This window comes from Rhinatrema bivittatum, chromosome 4, assembly GCF_901001135.1.
Source record: "Rhinatrema bivittatum chromosome 4, aRhiBiv1.1, whole genome shotgun sequence".
NCBI lineage: Eukaryota > Metazoa > Chordata > Amphibia > Gymnophiona > Rhinatrematidae > Rhinatrema > Rhinatrema bivittatum.
The window spans coordinates 368,704,658-368,728,390 of record NC_042618.1 but is presented as its reverse complement, the minus strand read 5'-3'; the positions used below and the strand labels follow the sequence as shown (position 1 = coordinate 368,728,390).

Here is a 23,733-nt window from a genome sequence, read left to right as displayed (position 1 = left end):
CCCTGTCAGGCTGTACTCTTCTAAATGACCCCCCCCCCCCCACCCCAAAAAATATCTTTGTAAACATTGAAATTCAGTCCAGATTTTAACTTAAACATGGGATCTGACTGCCTCCCACCCTTCACCCCTCCCCCTCACAAGGATGAATCAGGGTGCCTGCCCCCCCCCAATCCTCCCCCCAATATCATTTTTAGCCTAGCTGGGAGCGAGGGACCCTCTGTGACAGAGGCTGCGCTGGAAGCATAAACCTGAGCGTATCGGCAGGGGATGGGGGGTGGCAGGCATCCTGATTTGTCCTTGTGGGGTGGGGAAAGGGGGGGGGCAGTCAGATCCCATGTTTAAGTTAAAATCAGGACCAGGATTCAATGCCAGCTCATCTTAAATGGTTAAAAGGTTTTGCGGGGGGGGGGGGGTTAGAGTACAGCCTGACAGGGCCTTAATATTAGCTTTGGTGGGGGAGGAAGGAGATTGAGCCACGGAAACTTTATTTTGTTTTCTGATGACAGTGTTACTTAGCTGTCATCTGTTAAAGATATCCGGTTAAGTAGTACTTTATGTGGCCATACAAGACTGGATAACAGAAAAGCTACCTGGCTGTATTCAAACATACAAAACTTGACAAACAGGGGACCATATACTTTTCTTTATGTACACTGATGGCCGGTATTTTTCATTAGGCTAAACCATATGTTGGTAGTAGCCTTACTGGTAAATATACCATTTTTAATTTTTTTATTCATAATTTACGTGATATTTATAATATTTCTTATTTCCATCTATTAGTGATGTCCCTCAACCAATAGCACTTTAGTAATGTGACTTTTCTTTATCAATAAAAATATTTTGTCCACACCATCAAAATGGTATTGGCACCAAGGATTTCATATATCCTTGCTATGATACCAAATTTTTTTTCTACAGATTTTTATAACCAATTAGATCACCTGTTATCCCGTTTTTTATGGAACCAAAAACCCCCACGCATTGCTTTGGTTAAGTTGAAGAAACCAACTCAATTCGGAGGGGTTAATTTTCCAGACTTTTATGCTTACCATCAAGCATTTATCCTTCAACAAGGTTACCACTATTATACTCTTCCTCAATTTGCAATCCATGTCCCCAGATGGTTAGCCCTAGAGCGCTGTCTTTTAAAATCGGCTCCAGTAGAATACTTTTCAAGCATTTCTTTCTCACCGAATTTTGTGTCAAATTCTATTATGACTTCGTTGCATCAGGCTATGGTAGAATTTGATGGAATTCGACCCTCCCATTTGCCCTCTTGTAAACAATCTAAATTTGCACCCTTGTGGCGTAATCCTAACATACGAATCGGAAACCAGCCGCCTAATTGGCCAATATGGCAACAGCATGGGATATGGTTCTTGGCAGATATTATAGTTGATGGGAAGCTTTTATCCTTTCTGCAGCTACGCCAAAAATTTGGCCTCCCCTCTACGCAATTCTATGCTTGGCTCCAATTACGACACGCCCTCCAGCATATTGATTTGGCAACCCTTATGGCATCTGATCTTCCATATCTAGCCACTCTGTATTGTACACTGGACGAGCAAGGTCACCTAGCTTCCAGATTTTACAAACTCATTAAATTGGCCAAGTCCAAAACTTCCATAACTGGTCTACAGTCTCACTGGCTCCATGAACTGAATATTGCACAAGGGCTAGTTAATTGGCGTAAGTTCTGGCAAGTTTCCATGCGCATCTCTCTTTCTTCCAGTTTAATGCAGACCTCCTTTTTTTCTCATACACCGGGCGGTATGGACCCCCTGGAAATTACATAGAGCCGGATTACTTCCCTCTCACTCCTGCTGGTCGTGCCAAGAGCTTAGGGGTACACTGTCACACATGATATACTATTGCCCATATGTCCAAAGCTTTTGGGCCCAAATTTGGATCACTCTATTGAAGATCCTGCATCTCAATCAGCCTCTTTCATATTCGATTGTTATCCTGAGAAGTGCAGAGCCTTCTATCTGTCTTCCCATGGCCTACAGCAAATTGCTGGATTTTCTGTTAGGTGTCGCGCTACACAATATTTTGGCTAATTGGAAGCATGGTGATCTGCTCTCTGAACACTTATGGTGGAATTCTGTCTGTATGTTTAGTAAATATGAAAAAGCTATGGCGTTGAAATTTCATAGACTCAAAGCTTGGTGTCAGGTGTGGAAACCTCGATGAGTATGTTGAATTTTTGTCTCAATGAGGTGGGTGGTGTTGCTTTAATCGTATCGTTCTATCATCTGGATTGTATATACATCTTCTATCAAGGTCTTTTAAATCTGCCTATGGCTGATCTTTTCTCCTCTTTCTCCTTTCTGTTTCTGTCTCATTCCTTCATGACTTCCCTCTTTACTATCTTTGATTTTTAGCTCTTTCTTCTTCTATGTTTCCTTTCACTCTGCTGCTGCTTCTCATTTCTCGCACTCTTTTCTTCCTTTCTTCTTTACGATCAGAACATAAGAGGTATATGGTTGATATAACCCTACCTGAATAACTTGTCTCAACATTGTATTATTCATATGGGTTTTTTTTCCCTGTTGTATGGTTAACTTCTTAATAAACAAATTTCAACAAAAATATATATATATATTTTGTCCATCCTTTCTTGTGCTCATAAAACTAGCTCTCTCTTCCATGGTCACCATAGATCGCCTGCATTGACATTATTTTGTACTTAGCTATTTTTTAGATAGGAAGTTGTCCTCTCCTGTGAAGGCCATTTTTTGTTGCAAAATTGGAACAGTCAGCCTGACACTGGCAGTGTTTCGACAATCCTGTCTTCATCGGGGACGAAGAGAGATTTTTGTCGACTTGTACCCTTTTATAATGCCATGCTGCTGTTGGACTTTGTGGTTCTTGGTGTATTCAAACACAGCCAGTTAGGTTTTTGTTATCCGGCTAAATGTATCCAACTAACTTTAGCCGGATATCTTGTCTACTAACCAGCCTACTGAATTTGAATCCCCAAGCTTCATTAGCATTTATAGTTTGACAAAATAAGTATTTTTTTATTTATATAATTAGCACAATTAAACATGTTTTGTTTTTTTTTAAAGTAATTGAGTCATGGATTACTACATCATGAAAGACCTTGGACCGTGTAGATGGAGAATGTTGAGCTGTTGCTGACATAATAATTCATTTGCTCCTTGATGGTCTCTTTACCCTGGTGATTCTCTATAAAAATTATTCATGTTTTTCCCAACAGAAGAATTGCATTACCTAATCAGTCATGCTTGAAAGCTACAAAAACAGAGATTAAATTAGCTACAATAAACACTTTGTACTTCAGTGTAACCTACAACCTGAAATAAAATTGTAACTCACTTTTGTACACTCTGAGAATTATTTGAACATTGGTGCCATGAGTCTGGGAAAACCTATCGTGACTATATTGGGAAATGTTGTAGTGGGACTGCTGCTCTCATTTCTGGTTAAAAAAGTGATTGTACTTGTTCAAATAAGCATACTGTTTGTCTGCAAAATAACTGATGATTTTTACCAGAAGCTAACTTGATGTGTCAAGGAAATGAAGGACACAATGTTTAATTGCCATCTTGAGCACAGCTACTTTATGGCTGATCTGTATGACTCTTGGCTATAATTAAACAGTTAACCTCACATTCATTACAACACTTCCCTATAAGATGCATAGTGCTTTAATATGCTGAAGTAAAACTGGAATATATATATAAGTACAGAATGACCTGAAATCTATAGATCACTAGCCATGTGACTTTATTTTAATAAGCATGATATTTTTATGTAGGGGACTGTTCATCTGCTCAGATTGAAGCGATAGAGGAGCTAAACCCTGAACACACCATCAGCTGCCACCTTCGTTTCCAGCACAATGCATTTGAATTTCCACCGTATGATATTTTTACAGTAAAACCAGGATTTGATGCAATTTCAGGTAAGGTCACTAAAGTTCAGAAGAATTCAGACAGGTTGCTAGATTTGATTTTATAACTGTACAAGAATTGTTTAAATATGTATAATGTATTTACAAGTTAATTGTTGGGGTGTCCAATAATACTTTTACTTAGCTTCATAATGTAATAGTTGTAATGTGAAGAGTAACGCCCTTCTTAACAATTAGAAGCAAATAGAAACAAAATTTTGAATTTCTTGGTTGTGATCATATTGATTGTAAGGGTTCTTCATCTACTGCAATATAAATGATTATGGTTTCCTTCCATTGGACCAGAATTTGCATGTTGAGTGCTCTAAGTTGATTCTTTCACACTGAAACTTCAGAAACTTCAGCCTTGAAAGCTTTTTTTTTTCTTTTCCTAATGATAGGTCTGTTTTCATAGGTATTTACTTGGATAGATCCCTGGGGCTGAAAATTGACTCCCTTTTCTGTGGCTAATTCTAGCCGTCAAGTTTCAGAAGGTGGCTAGATTTAGCCACAGGAAAAATGGACGGTCCCAAAGGGAAATGGAGTTTGTGGAAGGCAAAGTATGTGCCAGGGATTTGATTTTCACATTGCTGCCTGGACCTGTCCCACACACAATGTAGGTGCAACGTTCCCTTTTCCAAAATCGCTCCCCATAATGTACATTCTGCTCCAGCTAATTAATTCTGCCTTTAAGGGTTCAGATCCTAAGCAGCTGTGGAAGATTTAGCTCTATGGCACATAATGCTGCTTGTGCATGTACAATGCATTTCCTTATCAACATTATTGCATAGAACCAATGGTGCAAAGCAGTCTTAATGAAACTATTAAAAAAAAACCAAAAAAAACCTATACAAAACATTAGTGCTCTTTACAAACACTGTATTTTCTCCAGCTTTGCTCCTACTATTCCTCTTTGCTTTCCAACCCCTATGGAAATATCCTGTAGAATTGTTTTCTCATTAAAGGAGCATTTCTGTAGTGGTTGTTTATTTGTTTATTTTTTTTTAACAGAAGATGAATGAAAAATTTTAAAATTTTATTCAGTGTCTGAAGAAGGAACGCTGAGCAAACAATGCACAAGAGATATAATAGAGGCATTGCTACTTGTATTGGCAGCAACAAATCTGTTCTTTGACCTAGAAACTAGTCTGCTAAATCGACATGAGGTGTTTGGGTATTGAAATATATCCAGATCTTACTGGTGATAGTGGGTAACATCCTGAGAAGTTTCTAGTGCAGAATTAGTATAAATTGGGCTGGAATGGGCAGACTAGAATAAGCCATATGGTATTTTTCTGCTGTCACATTTCTATTTTTGGAATTCTATTAGAATGGTCACTTCGGGTAGGCTATTTTTTGATCAGTAAAACCAAAGAATTGCTATATCAGGAATAAAATGGTATAGTTGGGTTTGGGGAAAAGTATAATGATCAGTACTAGCAGTTGATCACTAGGAGGATAATTTTCAAAGGCCTTTCCATGGGTAAAAATGGTGGCTTTATCTATGGCAATGGCTTGTTATAAAATTGCCCACCCAATTTGCAGGTAAACCGTCACATGTATGTTAATCATTCCCAGGGATAGCTATTAAACTGATGTTCAAAAGAAAAACTTTAGTAGTGTAATTGTTGGTTGTTAGGGGAGAGAGTGAATGGGGGGGAGGCTCATAGGGATCAGTAGGTGAGAGATCCGGCAGTGGGTGGCATCTTAGGATGTGCCTGTAAACACCCTGTCTGTGCTTCCTATTTCTCCAGATAGATTTGATAGGCGTATTGTTGTGGAGGCACATGGTTGGAATTTGGTGGCTGAGCGATTAGCGATTATTTGCCTGGTTGTCTTTACAAGGTGCACACATGGGGTGTGCAGGGGCATGAAAGAGGGTTGGCAGGTGCTAGCGACGAGGAGCTGATCACCTATCCTGGGTTAGGAGGGGAGGTCAACAGTGGAGGTGCGAGCCTCTGGGAAGGGGTACAGAGGCTGGTGGGAGGGCTGATGAGTTCAATTTAAGCCAGGAACAGTCCTCCCCACCAGCCTTTTGTTTTGGCGGTTTTCCCACCCAGCCCAAGACAAAATTTATGGTCTTGAGGGTGGTATGGCAGGGTACTGAACAGATGCAACATGGGGCTGGTGGAATCGACCACATCCCAAGGTTACACGGCAAGTGCAATTTAAAGTTGTTCAGAGAATAGCCAAGTGGCTACTCCTGCTGCTACGTTGTGCACAGCAGGTGAAATTTGAAAGCTGGTTAGGCAGTGAACACCAAGCACGTATCTCCTGCTACTGCTGTTGCATGGATGGGTGAAAGTGTAGACGAGTTGTTTGTCAAGTCTTTGGCTTCGATGGCTGGGATTGGCCTGATCACCTCCTCCCCCCAATACTTCAGCTACATCCTAAACAAGTGAGTCCTGCTTTTGCTACAGACCAGGCCATCATCAGAGGGGGGGTGAGGCTTTGATGGCCCTGCTTCCCCAGCACCAGAATATTGCATTAGCATGATACTGAGCCCTTATGAAATGCAGTTTAGGTGAGGGCATGGCCACCCTATAGGGATTAGAGATGTGCATTCATTTTCTCCGAATTGGAAAATTTCAAAGAAATTGTCCAATTTGGCATAGATAGCACGACCCGAATCCCAAGACGGATTTTCCCCGAACTTTGAGGAAAATTCATTGTTCGGGTTAGCGCAGGGGGGAGGGGCACCTTTATTTAAAAAAAAACAAAAACCACTCCAACCTTTAAGAATTTAGTTTATTACAACCCCCCCCCCCCCACCCTCCGGACCCCCCCCAAAACTTGCCTAAAAGCCGTGGTAGTCCAGCGGGGGTCCCTGGAGCGATCTCCTGCGCTCTGGCCGTCGGCTGCCAGGAAACAAAATGGCGCCGGTGGCCCTTTGCTCTTAACATGTGACAGGGGCTACCGGTGCCATTAGTCGGCCCCTGTCACATAGGAGCAATGGACGGCCGGCACCATGTTAGAAAATGGCACGGCACCGGCGCCATTTTGTTTCCTGGCAGCTGACGGCCCGAGCACGGGAGATCGCTCCCGGGTCCGCCGCTAGACCACCACAGATTTTAGGCAAGTTTGGGGGTGGGGGGGGGGGTCCAGGGTGGGGAGTTATTTTAAAAATAAAGATTTCTTTTTGTGGATAGAGAATTCAAATTTTTCCCGATGTAGCTTTTCTCCAGTTGAAACATCAAGGGGTAGCAATGTTCCCTCAAGTTTTTTAAGGACTGCATGAGTAAAAATTGTGTCTTTGTTTAACTTTTTATAAATCAAGTTCAGGTTTGTGCACCTAAAGCCAGTCAAATGCAAATAATATCAAGATTTCTTGTGCATGCTGTGCTATGCTATGTGCATGGTGCTCATGACCTGTGTGTGCACGTACATGTGCACAACTTAGAGGGAATAGTGAGTGGTAGCCTTGGGAGTTTTTTTTTTAATTTCTGTATAAATGTATCATTTCATATCAAGGGAATAATTAATTTTCTCAGAGCTTTTATAACTAGAGAAATGTCTTTCAGATAAGAGTGTATCTAATTAATTTTTCCTTGGCTTTATTTATTGGTGGGCATTCCTTTTTTTCTTTTTGTGTGTCCCTCCCTCCCTTTTTTTTCCTTATAAGGTGAACTTTGTATGTAATAATTCTTAGTTTTTATTATGATTTATTTTTTTATGGATTTGAGTTCTTTGCTTATTACAAAGTTTCTTTGCATTTGTCATGCTAAAATGTTTGAAATGGTAATAAATAGTAAATTAAAAAAAATAGAAATGCTTTTTTTTCCTGTGTTGTGCAAAATATAAATATATGTGATACACAGGTATGCACTGCCTTTGCTATAAAAGGATTTTAATAGCTCGTTTACTTTCAAACATGCATGGCTTCTAGATTACATTGTGCACTCTTCTAACAGTATTTCCAATGGCTCATTTTAACTAATATACAATTCTTTGGTTGAAGATGTGCAGATTTTATTTTATTTTTTTATAGTAGGAAAAGGAGATTGAAGATGCATGGGAGTAATTAACGAGGCACTTGTTCTCATGTGCAGGCCATTACACGTGTTCTGTCATGATGCACAGACTGACTGACAAGCAACTTAAAGATCTCAGTATGGTTAAAACTGCTCTCATAGTCACAGCTTCAGTGCAGGGAAGCCATTCCCCTAGAGAGCAAAGCAGTGCTGAACTCCCATTTAATCCCGGGTTTTATGCTGATCAGACAGAAATCCTCTTAAGCAACCATTACCCAAGTGCTGATGTTAGAATATTCGGAGCCACAGAAATTCTTGACAATCTTGAGGTGAGTAGGCATATGGACTCATTTCAGTTACCGAATTTCCTGTTTTTGTCTACACTAGTAAAAAAAACATCTGATTTTCAAAAGATTTAAAAATGTTATAAGAGAGGAAGTTGATAGATCATTAGTTCACATTGATTATTAGAGGATACAGGATACATTTTTTTGGCTGTATTGCTTGAGTATTGCATGTCAGTAATTTACCTTTTTAACAGATAATGAAACACACATTATAAGATCAAAATAGTCTTAAATAGGTTTGCAACATTAATTTTTCTCTTATTGTTCCACAAATTTCCAGCACAGAGCTGTTCAATAATTAGCCAGGCACAGAAAACTCCTTAAATGTTTTTGCTTACTATTTGCTTGTATAGCAAAAATATGTATATCGTACAATCATTCATTTTTTTCACAGTTGGTATGTACTGATGGTCTTGAATGTAGTATGTGTATTTTCTTAGCTCTTAAAACAACTTTGATTTCAATATTAGAAACAAAACAAAAAAAGTTTGAAACTTGCTGGGCAGACTGGATGGGCAGTTTGGTCTTCTTCTTCCGTCATTTCTATGTTTCTATGTAAACTAAGACAGAATTTTTTAAAAAATCATAAAGTTGGGATAGGTAAGACCAGAGAAGGGAAGTAATATATAACTAGTAACCCTGTAGAAAAGACTTGCGCAGGTTTTATTAGCATTGTAAAAAATTGCACTTTGGATTCTGGCTGTCATCCATTTTTGCTAATACTGTGTTGCCTTAAAACATCTAAAGCATGTTTAACATCAGTGATATCTTATTGATGTGTCCTGTAACAAAAAACCAACAAAACAACAACAACAAAAAACCTGATTCTGATATTCAGAAAATCCATTGAGAGGTGTGGATTGATATTGAATTTATCCAAGGGACCTGCTCTGCAATTAATTTGCTGCATCAGAACCTCCTTGATTGGCTCATGCAGGCAGTATGCTTGATTCAGGATGATTGAAAATAAACCTTGAGTTTATAAACATGCTTCACAGAAATATACGGTTTATTATTTTAATGTGTGTGTTTGTGAATTTGTAAATTGTTTTTCTTGTTTGCACAATAACAACTATTAAATTATATGCCCCATCAGCAACTTTTTTTTTAATAGGTAAGTAGGGTTTCCTTTGTTTTTCAGCAAAATGGTAGTAATATTTTGTTTGCTTTTTTTTTTTTAATGATTTCAAAAGAGCATTGCTTTTTTGTAAGCTGTATTCTGTATTACAGGTTAAATCTGCATCACCCATGTTGAATGCATTTGAGAGAGAGAAATCCTATGGCTTACCTAGTTTTATAACCTATTCAGTTGCTATATCAGATGTCAAAGTTTTAACCCAGGGATCCTTATCAACCATCCTCACTGTATCCAGTGCTCTAATAGACCAGACTATCACCATTCCAGTAACGCTGATTTACCTAACTGACCAAACTACCACAACTCAATGTAAGTTCCATTTATCTACATATATTTCCTTTAATGAGACATTTTTAATGGCCTCTAAACTTAATGAACTACCTTTTAAACCATAATGCTTTTCAACTTTATGCAGTCATTTTCTATTAAAAATCATCATCTAAATGAAAAGCATGATGCTTGGTATGAATTATTAAGTGTGTGAATATTTATTACAATAAATATTTTTTAGGATTTGTATCCCACCTTTCCAATTAATGCTCAAGGCAGCTTAAAGCATTTTTTAATATTCAGGAACAGTAAATCTCATGCCGTAAAGTGCTGACAATCTAACACCTAGAGCCACTAAACTATGATGGTTTTTTCACGGGAGGAGGTCCCACTGTCATGGCGGGGGAGGGGGCGGTTTCACTGAGATAGTGGGGCCCCTACTGAAAAAATATTGCAGCTTTATGTCACGTTGTTTTGTCTCGCAACCAAACACCATGGGACAAAACAATGTGGCTTATAGCCCTTTAGGTGTGATGGCAGCCCTCAACCTCAAGGGACCACCATCGTTTTAAAGGGCCGCTGCCAAAAAAAAAAGCATTTGCCATGGCAAAACGAAGTTAAGAAGAGTGGCAGCCCCCGGCTTAACCGGGGGCTGCCACTCGAGGAAGCCTCAACCCCCATAAGGTTAAAAAATAGATGTAGTGCCTTGCACTGCAATGGCTTCCCCCAAGTCTGTCTTCACTTCCCTGCATGTCACCCCCTACTCCCCTGCTCTCCTTCACACCCTCCCCCCAAATCATAAGGGTATAGTGCCCCAGCCACCCAAAAATAAAAGACAAAGCATGGTGATTGTGATGTGGGATCCCCCTCCCAACCCCCCTCTCACACCCCCTAAAGGTCAAGAAAACATTCATTGGGGTTCAGTGGCCTCAATGCCTCCCTCTTGTACCCCTCAAACCTTAAAAATGTGACGAAGCGCCCGCGATGGGGCCCAGGCCCAGAGCCCAGTGCCATTTTTTCAAAACGTGCCACCCTAACCTTGCCCCTGTCACGTGGGGATCAGACTTAGGCTGCGTGCCTAGGTTCAGTCCCTGGACCTTGTCCCTATCACGTGACGGGGTACGGTCAGATCGGTGCCATTTTGGAAAAATAGCACCTACTGGGCCTAGGGCTAGCAGGCGCCCTGGGTCCTATTGTGGGAGCTTCATCCCATTTTAAAGGTTTGGGTGGTGCAGGATGGGGTTCAAGAGGTGAGGGGTGCTTAGGGTATAGGGCAGTGGGGGGGGGCCACTGAACCCCAATTATTTAATTTTATACCTTTGGAGGGGGAAGGGGGTACTATATTCCCATTGATTTGTTTTCTCTATTGGGGTGCGTGGTGGACTGGATTATTGGGAAGACAGGGTTGCAGGGGTGGGATGGGATGGGAGGGGGTTTGTTGCATGAGCAGTTAAATCTTCTTCTTTTTTTTTTTTATTTTAACATTGGTGTGTCAGGGCCACCTTGAGTGGCAGCCCCGGGTTGACCTTGGGAGTCAGCACTGACCCCCCCCCCCCCCCAATCCAACTTTTCTTTTGTGCTGCGGCTTTTTAAAAATTCCCTGGGTTCCCACGTTACGTTTACCAATTTCCAAGTAGGTGTTATTTTATCACAGTTGACTACTTTTCTCGGTCAGCCGTGATAAAATACTTCCATCAGATTGCCTGGTAATGACCTGCTGTGCATGTATTTCCATTATTCATGCATGCACATCATATGCAAAGGTCACTGTAATAGGGGAGGTAACCTGGGCAGGGCCATGCAAAATATCTTGTATATTGCACGACAGACGCTGATTAATACCGTTAGAGCATTACCATGGCTTGATGCATATCCCAGTAAGTGCCTACCTCCAGGCAACAGGCGATGGTGACTTTCCCAAGGTCACAAAGAGTGTCACTGGCAGAAATGGGATTTGAATCTTGCTTTTCCTGGTTTGCAGCCTATTGCTGTAACCCAGAAGTCCTTGAGATCTGAACACTGGTCGGGATTTCAGGATATTCCTAATGAATGTGCATGAGAGAGATCTGTCTATAGTGCCTTCAATGTATTTAAATCTATCTCATGCATATTCGTTGTGGATATCCTGAGAACCATGTGGTGTGTGACCTTCAAGGATCAGAGGTTCCCTACCCCTGATCTAACCACTAGGCCACGCCTTTTACCCATTCTGAAAGGTTGCAGATATTGTTATGTTCTGTAGTCAGGGTAAGAGGGTACTGACTATTTCTGGTTTCTTGTCCATGTCTAATGTTATCCTTAGTATTTGGTGCCCAAGAGACAACCTGCTGACCCTTGAAGTGTGTCATTAAATGCTGTGATCAATAGCAACAGCATCATTTTATTTAATGTTCCAGGGAAGAGATGATAATTTTTCTTTGTGTCCTTTTCTAGTTGGATCCACAGAAAGAGCAAGCTTGTTCCAACATTTCATTGATTCCTATCAAGTGATATTCTTTACACTCTTTGCTCTATTGGCTGGAGCAGCTGTTATCATCATAGGTAAGAGGAAGGAAGATAATGTACCAATGTTTTTCTCAGCTTTAACATTTTTTTCTAGGTGACTTAACTTGGTAATTTCTCTCTCTTCAGCTTACCACGCAGTTTTTTCACCGCAAGCAGCATTTTACCCAAGAGCAATACCTCAATCTGCTCCTAATAGTAAGCTGAATATAATCTTTATAACAAATATATTTTAGATTTTAGTTTTACAAACATTTTAGCTAAACATTGGCTGAAGATAACATTTCAGTGAAAAACAAGTGTTTTATGTCTTATTCTAAGGCTATTACCAAAATTTCTTTTATGAAATTAATCATATATATATATATATATATATATATATATATATATATATATATTTATCTTTTTAGTAACCACATGCAAATAGATATGAACAATATAATGGAATTGAAATAAATGTATAGTAACAATGAGATGTAGTTTTGTTTTTAGCTACTCACTATAGTCAAAATTAAGGGTTCAGTTTTGAAAGACCTTGTAGGCCTGGAAAGACCTACAAGCTCATTTTCAAAGGGAAACTCCCCAGGTAATTTCCCTTTGAAAATACGGGCCAGCAGGGACCACAGGTACTTTTGCACCTTTTTACTGCAGGTGTACTCTGCATGGGAAGGTCCCCATGGAGAATTTAAAATGAACTCTCCACTTGCATTTTCCCTTCCCTGCTTCTTTTCTGATGAAACTAAAAGTTTGCAGAGTTTCCCTTTAAAAATCAGGGGCTCATGAGAGAATGTGCGGCTGTGTCCTCCACATGCTTTGAAAATGAAATCCCCATGTGTACATTGCAGTGCCTACCCTGCTCCCAGCTTTGTCCCTTTTTGGAGGGGGTAGAATTACATGTCCTATCATATAGTGCACACATTTTTTACCCATATTCACAAGGGGCAATTTTCAAACCATGGTTTTATGCAGGTAAACACAGATTTACCTACGTAACATCTGTTGAAACTTGCTCCCTTTCTGCCAAATTTTAAAAGCACGGCATGCGTAAAAACGGGGGGATACGCCACGTGGCTGGGCCATGCACATGCCGAGCGCATTTTAAAAACAGCCCAGCCATGCGCATATCCCCCGGTACGCATGGAAGTGCCGAGCTTCATGAAAGGGAGCGGGCTGGGGGGGCGGAGTCTGGGCATGGCAAGGCCGACCAGGACACCTGCTCGGAGGAGCAGATAATTTAGAAAACCAAACAATTATGCTACTTAGGGAAGGTTTAGGGGTTGGGGAGGAGAGCGGAAAAGGGAGGAAGGTCAGGTAAAGGGATAGGAAATTGGGTTAATTGGAGGGAACTGGGAAAGGCCTACCCATGTCGCTGCATGTTGTTTTTTAAAACCCCCTCCCCTTTGCACGCTCAAGAGGCCACCCTCCAGCACATGCATGGGTGGATATTAACATCCAGCATACAGGTGCGCGTGGTAATCGTATTTTATGACATGCGCGACGCCGTGCAGATGTTATAAAATTGCTGCGCCCATGTGCATGCAGCAGGAACTGTGTGCACATGCTTTAAAATCTACCCCTTTATTTGCAGTTTCTTTGCAGCTAGGACAGCTCCTTCCTGTCTTTTTGTGTTTTCTCCATTTTTGAATTTTTGATGATTTCCTTGATGTACCCTTGTGATGCAATCTGCTGGTTTATCCACTTCTCATGGAACCATCATTCTGGGCCAAATGTCCAAAAGGGGTTTTTTTTTTCCATTCTTTGTCGATAGAGGAAAATTGCTTAATATATAGACCCATTTACTTCCATGTGTCTTCCTGTCCCACTCATTTATAGTTATAGTCATAGTGTCATCCCTTCCGGATATGAGAGAGGGATTATTTCTCCCAGAATTGTGGCACGTGTGGTGTAATGTTACTTACCCGCACCCTTTCCCTTTTCTCTGGCTCTTCCTCCTCCCTCCTGCCTTCTCCGTGCGGTGTTCGGGTAGTATTCTAAAATGACGATAACAATTATAGCCATTGCTTTATTTTTGTGGTGCATTAGTCATAGTTTCAAGGGTATAATGTATTTTGAAGGCATCTTTACTTCTGCCAAACTCTGTGATGGGAAGATGCTATTTTGTGTTTTGATGGAACTAGCAATAATGACTGTTAAGAGGGGATTTATGTGCTTCTCACTGGACAAGCAGGATGGTAGTCCTCACATATGGGTGACATCACAGGAAGGAGCCCAATCACGGAACACTTTTGTCAAAGTTTCTAGAACTTTGAATGGCATCTACTGGGCATGCCCAGCATGGCACTAACTCTGCAGCCAGCAGGAGTCCCCCTTCAGTCTTCTTTTTTCTGTGCAGCAGTAGCCACGCAGTTAAGGAGCTCCACAGAGATTCCTGACAGGAATTTTCCTCACGGAATAACTGAAAACTTTCTTACCCCACAGGGGTCCCTTCTTCAACTTTTTCAAGCCGCGGTACCTCCGGTAAGTTTTTTTTACCCATTTTCGGTCGATTCCCGTCGAGTTTGGCCCGCGCGGCCTACTGGCCGTCGACCGTACCGCGGCTCAAATTTTTCAAGGCCATGGCGTTGGGGTTCTGTCAGTGCCCGGAATCTAACCGCACCATGTCCATAACAGACCCTCATAAGGTCTGTGTATTGTGTCTCGGATGTGAGCACGATGTCCTGACCTGCACCAAATGTGCCCTAATGACACCAAAAGGTCGCAAGGCCAGAATGGAGAAGACGGAACTTCTCTTCCGTGCTTAAACCCTGACGCCGTCTATTGCATCGACGTCATCAGAACCAGCAACATCCACTTCATGCCAGTATCGACCACTGGCCGGTGACTGTCCGGCATCGACGACTTCTCAGCCTTCAACTCCCTCTACTCCCCTTCAGGACCGAGGGGATCATAGAGAGAGACATCGACATCGGAAGTCTCGGACCATCTAGGGAGCAAAATCATTGACCTTGCCATCGTCCGAGCCGCCGTCGAAGAAACCCCGTCCACAAAAGGCACCGACCTTTTCTGCGACTGGGTCACCAAGGCAACCCTCACCCGGATGGGTATCGGGAGGCGCGACTCCACCTTTAATGGTGGTTCCTCCGGCTATGCCTCTGCCTCCTTCTCCCCTTCTGGAGCCGGGGCTGATTGCTCCAGGTCTCCGTGAGGAACTGGACCAGATGGTTCAGGAGGCCATCGACAAGGCGATGCATCGACTCCAAGTTCGTCCGCACCGACACCGGTGCTGCTCGTGGAACCGACCACTGACCTGATTCCAGCAGCGCTGGCACCGCTGCTCTCTAAGATGGAAACACTTATTGCCGCTTTTCCACCGATGGATCCCGGGTCACCGATGGCTCCGGTGCCCTCTCCGCTTACTTTTCATTGGGAGGAGAAACACCGTTCTGCATCCCTCCATCGGGAGTCCTACTGATGCCTCAGCCATCGATGCCGATACGTCTATCTGTGCCACCGATCCATCCATCGATGCCCTTGATGCCTGCACTGGTGCATTTGATGCCTTCATCGGTGCCTCCAGTTCTTCCTTCGATTCCTTCAGAGCCTAGACCTGGACCTTCAGGAATTCCACCGCTCCATCCCCCTCTGGTTCCTAGAGGGGCAGGTGCTGATCCCAATGATACCTAGACTGATGATTCTTCACCAGACACCGATGATTTGCCTTCACCACCTTCTCCTACTGAAAGCAGGAAGTGTTTTCCTCCTGAGGACCTTTCCTTCATAAATTTTGTGAAGGAGATGTCTGAATTGGTTCCCTTCCAATTACAGACGAAACAAGATGACAAGCATCAAATGATGGAGCTGTTAGAATTCCTGGATGCTCCCAAGGAAATAACCTCCATCCCTATTCACCAGGTTCTTCTGGATCTCCTCAAAAAGAACTGGGAACACCCTGACTCTGTTGCTCCAGTGAACAGGAAGGCTGACACCACTTATTTAGTACAGTCAGCCCCAGGTTTTCAAAAACCTCAGTTGGATCACCAATCTGTGGTTGTGGAATCTGCACAAAAGAGGGCAAAGAGATCAAAACCTCACACTTCTTTTCCTCCAAGCAAGGAGCAAAAATTTCTAGATGCCATTGGTCGCTGGGTCTTCAAGGGCTCAATGCTCATCTCCCGAATTGCCTCTTATCAGCTCTATATGACCCAATACAACAGGGTCTTATTTAAGCAGATACAAGAATTGACAGACTCCCTGCCTCAACAGTTCCAAGAACAACTTCAAACCCTAGTGAACAAGGGCTTTGAGGCAGGCAAGCATGAGATAAGATCATATTACGATATCTTTGACACTGCTACCAGGGTATCTGCAGCTGCTATTTCGGCAAGAAGATGGGCCTGGCTCAAGTCTTTGGACCTTCGCCCTGAAGTACAGGACAGATTATCTGACCTGCCCCATGTAGGAGACAATCTGGTGAGCAGATTCAACGGACGGTGGCGGAACTCAAGGACCATCATGAGACCCAGAGACAACTCTCTCTGATGCCTTCTGAGTATTCCTCCAAACAGCCTCTCCGGAAGGACACTAAGAAGTCATTCTTCCGTCCGAAGAAATCCTACCCACCACAATCTAGGACTCGTTCTACGAGACCTTTCGAAAAAACACAGTCTCGTCAACTACGAAAACAAAAGCCTCAAGCAGCTCCTCAGCCAGGTCCTGCTTCTGGTTTTTGACTCCTGCATAGGGAGTAGCAGCCAGCTTCCACTGCCAGAGATACCAGTGGGAGGTCGATTATGCCATTTCAACAATAGGTGGCATTCAATCACCTCAGACCAGTGGGTCCTTGCGATAATCGCTCAAGGTTATCATCTAAACTTTCTCTCCATTCCACCGGACTCCCCACCTCTACCGACATGGAGAACATCTGACCACTCACTACTCCTGGAGCAGGAGGTCTCCCTCCTCCTCCAGGCCAAAGCAATAGAACCAGTACCCTACTCTCAGCACGGCCTAGGGTTCTATTCCCGGTACTTTCTAATCCCCAAAAAATCGTGAGGCATTCGTCCAGTTCTGAAACTACGTGCCCTCAACAAGTACTTGCATTGAGAAAAGTTCAAAATGGTAACCTTGGGTTCTCTTCTTCCTCTTCTGCAAAGAGGGGACTGGCTCTGCTTTCTAGACCTCCAGGACACATACACACATATTGCGATAACTCCATCTCATTGCAGATACCTGAGATTTCTGGTAGGCCCCAAGCACTAACAGTACCAAGTGCTTCCATTCAGCCTCACGTCTGCACCGCAAGTCTTCACAAAATGCCTCGTAGTAGTTGCAGCCTTCCTCAGGACTCAAGGTGTTCACGTCTACCCCTATCTAGACGATTGGTTGATCAGGGCTCCCACTCAGAAAACTGCTCTGTCGTCCCTACATCTTACTTTACACACTTTGATTTCGCTAGGATTTCTCGTCAACTACGACAAATCCTACTTAGTCCGTTCTCAAACTTTATCATTCATAGGGGCAGACTTGGACACCTTGCAAGCAAAAGCTTTTCTGCCTCGACAGCGAGCTCTCATTCTCGTCTCTCTCGCACACCAGCTACAGTCGCAGCACCGCACGACTGCACACCACTTCCTCATCCTGCTGGGACACATGGCGACCTCAGTTCAGGTTACCCCAATGGCCCGCTTGGCCATGAGAGTCATGCAGTGGACTCTAAGGTCACAATGGACTCAATCAATTCAGCCCCTGTCGACCATTGTCCAAGTCACCGACTCACTCCGTCAGTCTCTAGCTTGGTGGCAAAATCAGATCAATCTCCGCCAAGGCTTGCCCTTCCAGGCTCCAGATCCTCAAATCACTCTCACCACTGATGCTTCCAACCTCGGCTGGGGAGCCCATGTGGCCGAACTGCAGACTCAAGGATCTTGGTCTCCAGAGGAAGCCAAACACCAAATCAATTTCCTGGAGCTTCGAGCAATCAGATATGCTCTCAGGGTATTTCAGGATCGCCTGTCCAATCAAGTCATCCTGATTCAGACTGACAACCAGGTGGCCATGTGGTACATCAACAAACAGGGAGGGACAGGCTCCTACCTTCTGTGTCAGGAAGCTGCGCGGATATGGGCAGAGGCCCTCTCCCACTTGATGTACCTCAGGGCCACCTACTTGCTGGGAGTGGACAATGTGTTGGCAGACAAACTAAGTCGCACCTTTCAGCCGCACGAGTGGTCTCTCAACCCCTCCGTGGTGGACTCGATCTTCCAACAATGGGGTTACCCTCATATAGATCTCTTTACGTCATTTCAAAAGCGCAAAGTAGAGAACTTTTGCTCTCTCACTCGCAGCCAACACTATCAACCATGAGATGCGTTCTCCCTCTCATGGGCGACCGGTCTCCTATATGCATTCCCTCCACTTCCACTTCTTTCAAAGACTCTCGTGAAGTTACATCAGGACAAGGGAACCATGATTCTGATAGCACATCATTGGCCACGCCAAATCTGGTTTCCAATACTTCAGGATCTCTCCATTCACAGGCACATTCCCTTGGGAACGGACCCGCTTCTGATCACTCAAAACAACAGGTGCCTACGCCACCCCAATCTTCAAGCCTTGTCCCTGTCAGCATGGATGTTGAAAGGTTAATTCTTCAGCCACTTAACCTTTCGGAACCGGTTTCCCGTGTCCTGATTGCTTCACGGAAGCCTTCCACGAGAAAATCCTACCTTTACAAATGGAACAGGTTTAAGTCATGGTGCTCTTCTCAATCTCTTGACCCCTTTACCTGTCCTACCATGAAGTTTCTAGACTATCTCTGGCACTTGTCAGAATCCGGTCTAAAAACTTCCTCCATCAGAATGCATGTCAGTGCGGTAGCCGCCTTCCATAAAGGTATTGGGGACATTCCTATTTCACTACAGCCCCTTGTAACATGTTTTCTGAAGGGCTTGCTTCACCTCAAGCCTCCACTGCATCCTCCAGCCCCTTCTTGGGACCTCAACCTGGTTTTGGGTTGGCTCATGAAACCACCATTCGAGCCTCTCCAATCCTGTGATCTTCGCTATCTCACATGGAAAGTGATCTTCCTTTTGGCAATCACTTCAGCTCGCAGAGTTAGTGAGTTACAGGCTCTAGTCCACCTATCTGCCTTACACTAAACTTCTGCAGGACCGGGCAGTACTACGCACTCACCCTAAGTTCTTACCTAAGGTAGTATCGGAATTTCATCTCAATCAATCCATTATAGTACCTACCTTTTTTCCCAGGCCCCATTCCAGTCCAGGAGAACAGGCTCTGCATACCCTTGACTGTAAACGGGCTCTAGCGTTCTACCTAGACCATACAGCTGCCCACAGGAAGAGCACTCAATTGTTTGTCTCTTTCCATTCCATCAAATTGGGGCAGCCTGTGGGTAAACAGACTCTCTCCTCCTGGTTAGCGGACTGCATATCCTTTTGCTATCAGCAAGCGGGCATTCCACTTCAAGACAGTGTTAAAGCACACTCTGTGAGGGCCATGGCGACTTCAGTAGCACACCTACTCTCGGTGCCGCTTCCTGACATTTGCAGAGCCGCCACCTGGAGTTCTCTCCATACCTTTACAACCCATTATTGCTTAGACAAAGCCGGAAGACAAGATTCCATCTTCGGCCAGTCTGTCTTATGCAACCTATTTACAACTTGACTTACCAACACCCTTCCCACCTGCCCGGTAGGGTTCAGGATACCCTCCGCCAAATTCCACCCCAGTCCTAGTGCCTTTGCACACCTGGGTACATTTGGTGCATACTCTGACATCCTCAGCTCAGTACTCACCCATATGTGAGGACTACCATCCTGCTTGTCCTGTGAGAAAGCAAATGTTGCTTACCTGTAACAGGTGTTCTCACAGGACAGCAAGATGTTAGTCCTCACGAAACCCGCCCGCCACACCACGGTGTTGGGTTCATTACATTTCTTATTTTATTTTTCAACACTTCCTGTAGCTTTTAAACAAGACTGAAGGGGGACCCCTGCTGGCTGCAGGGTTAGTGCCATGCTGGGCATGCCCAGTAGGTGCCAGTCAAAGTTCTAGAAACTTTGACAAAAGTGTTCCGTGATTGGGCTCCATCCTGTGATGTCACCCATATGTGAGGACTAACATCCTGCTGTCCTGTGAGAACACCTGTTACAGGTAAGCAACATTTGCTAACTCAAAGTTGGCTGAAGATTTTAACATCTGGTATTTTAATATACCATTTTGTAAAAGGGGTGAAAAATAACTTTTTTTTTCTAATGCATTTTATAGTCATTAATGATTCCATGCAGATTTGCCTCCAAAGTATGTTGCATTAGCTTTGTATTGTCAATGAAGCTGTGCATATTCCAAACAAAGCTTAGTGTAGGCTGTGCTCAGTTTAAATAGGCAATAGCTAGCGAAATTAAAATGCACCTTCCATCCTCCATGTAGATATATAACACTAAAATATAGGTTAGCACTTTCTTATGGGTATATGGAAGCTGCCCTTTCACTACCTATAGCTTAAAAAATGCTGGACATCTTAGGCAGAGGTCCCCAAATCCAATTCTTGAGAACTGCAAACCAGTCTGGTTTTAGTGTTTCCACAATGAATATGCATGAGATATATTTACATGCACTGCCTCGATAGAATGCAAATACATGACTTGTATATTTGTAGTGCAAATACTGAAAATCAAATTAGTCTGTGACCCTTCAGGACTGGATTTGGAAGCCTCTGGTACTAGGGAAGGAGTAAAGCTCCAATTCAGTCTTTTTTTTTTCCAGTTGGGAGTGTGTATATAATGTTATAAATCTGTGGGGAGGAGAGGAGCATTTCAGTTTGACCAAGTTCAAGTTCAGTTGTTAAAAGTGTGATGTAGCTATTAAAACTGCTGTGCTGTTTGCAAAAATAATTTCAGTATTAAAATCCTTTCCTTGTCTAAGCTTGATATATTCAGACTGGATTACTCTGTTCATGACAGAGAAATGCTGACTTTAGATCAATAGTTGTCAACCCAATTCTTGGGACCCATCCAGACAGTCTGGTTTTCAAGATATCCACAACACTTGAGATATTTGTATGTGCTGCTTCCGTTGTCCACAAATATATCTCGCATGTATTTGTTGTGGATATCCTGAAGATCAGACTGGCTGGGTAAGTCCCAATGATCAGGCTGCAAGCCACTGCTTTAGATTTTAGTGCCTGAGAAATCAAAACTGGTAATAAAGGATTGCTCACTACACTAGCTGTAGTTAAAGTGCTTATTATTAAATCTAGGATCTGTTAATGTGCAATGGAAACGGCAAAGTTACTTATAACAAAAGCCTTTTGGGTCCTGACACACAACTATCCAGGTCTGACTGCTCAATGCATTATTGCTTAAGGAAAACAAGCATATAATTTATTTAAGAATTGGAGAAGTCTTATTGGGTTACTACATAGATCTTATGGAGGAATATAGGAAATGATCTCATTTGATGAAATATAGTGAGTCATTTGCAGGGCATTAAATATTGAACCAGATTGTACCTTTCCATCTAGGACAAACCCTGAAGGTTAATATTTTTTATTTTTCTCTATAGATTTTACATTGTTTTCTTCACCAACTTCTTTCAGTCCTGCATCCTCAAATAGAAAAAGAAGTCCTCCATCTGGACTATGGAGTACAGTTTACGCTTCCCGTTAAAAGTTTAGCTTGAAAAAATCACTATCGCCAGCTTGCACTTTGTTAAATAATGTTAGTGCCTTTGCAAAGAATGTCAAGGATTTTGGTGTGACATTTTTTATGCATTTTATTTTTAGATATTGTACTTTATTTTTACTTGGATGCTTTTTTTTTTTCCTAAAGCAAAACCTTTTTTTTCCTGCAAAAATACAATCTGATGATACAGTAATGCCACAATTACTAGGTAATAACATGATATTTATACTTTGGTAACTTTCTGGCATAGTTCAAAACTTTAGAAGCACTGTGCTTTGAAGCACATTATATTTTATATTTGCTTCCTGTGGAAAGTAAGGGTCTTTATTTTTCAGAGTTAAATAAAATGGCAAAACAAGTGTTGTGTATCTAATAATGTGAAGTGTTTTCAAAGGATTGTAATTTTCTTCTAGTTCTGATATTACAGTATCAGTTTGACTCAGGAACTTAGTGCACTGATGAATTTCCCTATATCTCAGCCTTACAATGTGATTGAATCTCTAATTAGCTAATTAACCATAGTCAAAGCTACAGGAGATGTGAATGCATGATAGTTTCCTTAGGTGTAAACAAGTATTACTGTGATTTTTCGTGGTACAAATGCTGTATTCCATTTTTGTTTTATCTAAACTGTTCTGGTTAGAACTGTAAAATTGGGTATTAACTTTAAGTTTTACATTTGTGTGAATATGCACAGTACAAACTATTGTATAAAACAATGCATACCTTTAAAATATAGGGACTGCAAACACACACACACAAACATATGTTGTTTTTTTAACATTGTAGTTGGAGTTAGAACCAGAACAATTGGCATATCCAGTCTACTTTATTTTGAGATTGTTATAATTTTACCTGGTAAAACCAAGTCCAAGAGACTGCATTTTGATTATTTTACTGTATAAATAGAAATATCTCGGCAAAAGCTGAGTCAATCTGGATAGCCACCCTTAAGTTATTTACACTGTGAAAAGCATTCTTTTAAGAGCTGCCTGTTGGATTGTAGTTAGTTTGTACTGATGCAGCAGTGATTCCTTTTTTATTTTTTTAAGAAGTTGTAATTACGAAGAGATTCACGGCTGGAAATTTTTTTTTATTTTGTTTGTAATTGTGAAGTTCCTAAAATGCTGTTAATGAAGATGGAACAAATGTGTTTTCCAATGAAGAATATAACAATTTTTCTCTATTACAGTGGGCCAATAAAATATTTTGTCCATCAGACTATGCAAGGTTTTACAACCTAATATTAAACATCCTAACTGTACAAATAGCAACGCTTTGTGTCAGTTTTTACTCCTGGGGATATTCTGCAAATAAAATGTGTAAATTCTGAAAAATTCTGCAGGTTTATTTGTCAAAATAACATGATATTTTTGCTACTCATCGTTCTGCATTTCAGTTCAATGCACAATTTTCATTTACATTTTAGCGCAGAAAATAGGGCTTTCGAGTTGTTCTCACTTAGCAGGGATTAAGGATGGGGGTGAATAGGGAAAAGGTTCAAAATGGAGAGGGTGAGGACTCTGGATTGGGAAGGGGAGAAAGAAGAGGATGCAGAGGACGCGTCAGCAGGGGACCTGGATTATGGGGAGGAGAGGGGAAGAAGAGACAAACATGGGATTATAAGAGGATGAGGGGAGTAGGAGAGGGTAGAAGAGAGATTGAACGGGGGGGTAGTTGATAGGAAGAGGATTTGGGATTGGGGAGTGTTGGAAGGGGAGAAGGAAAAAGATACAAAAATCAGTAGGAAGATGAAAGTAATTGGGTTTGCAAGATTCTCACAGGACAAGCAGGATGGTAGTCCTCACATATGGGTGACATCATCAGGATGGAGCCCAATCACGGAACACTTTTGTCAAGTTTCTAGAACTTTGACTGGCACCCACTGGGCATGCCCAGCATAGCACCAACCCTGCAGGGT

At 42.3% G+C, this 23,733-nt stretch overlaps 1 protein-coding gene across 1 annotated transcript in view; it reads left to right on the top strand.

The window, feature by feature from the left end:
* The window catches only part of NUP210 (nucleoporin 210), a 307,403-nt gene extending 284,321 nt beyond the window's left edge, over positions 1-23,082 (top strand). The window contains 6 exon segments of the mRNA XM_029600827.1: positions 3,788-3,934; positions 7,972-8,222; positions 9,471-9,687; positions 12,082-12,189; positions 12,280-12,348; positions 21,694-23,082. Of these exon segments, the coding sequence (XP_029456687.1) occupies positions 3,788-3,934; positions 7,972-8,222; positions 9,471-9,687; positions 12,082-12,189; positions 12,280-12,348; positions 21,694-21,797 (896 nt within the window). The 3' untranslated portion in view covers positions 21,798-23,082.
* Positions 23,083-23,733: the final 651 nt, after the last annotated feature.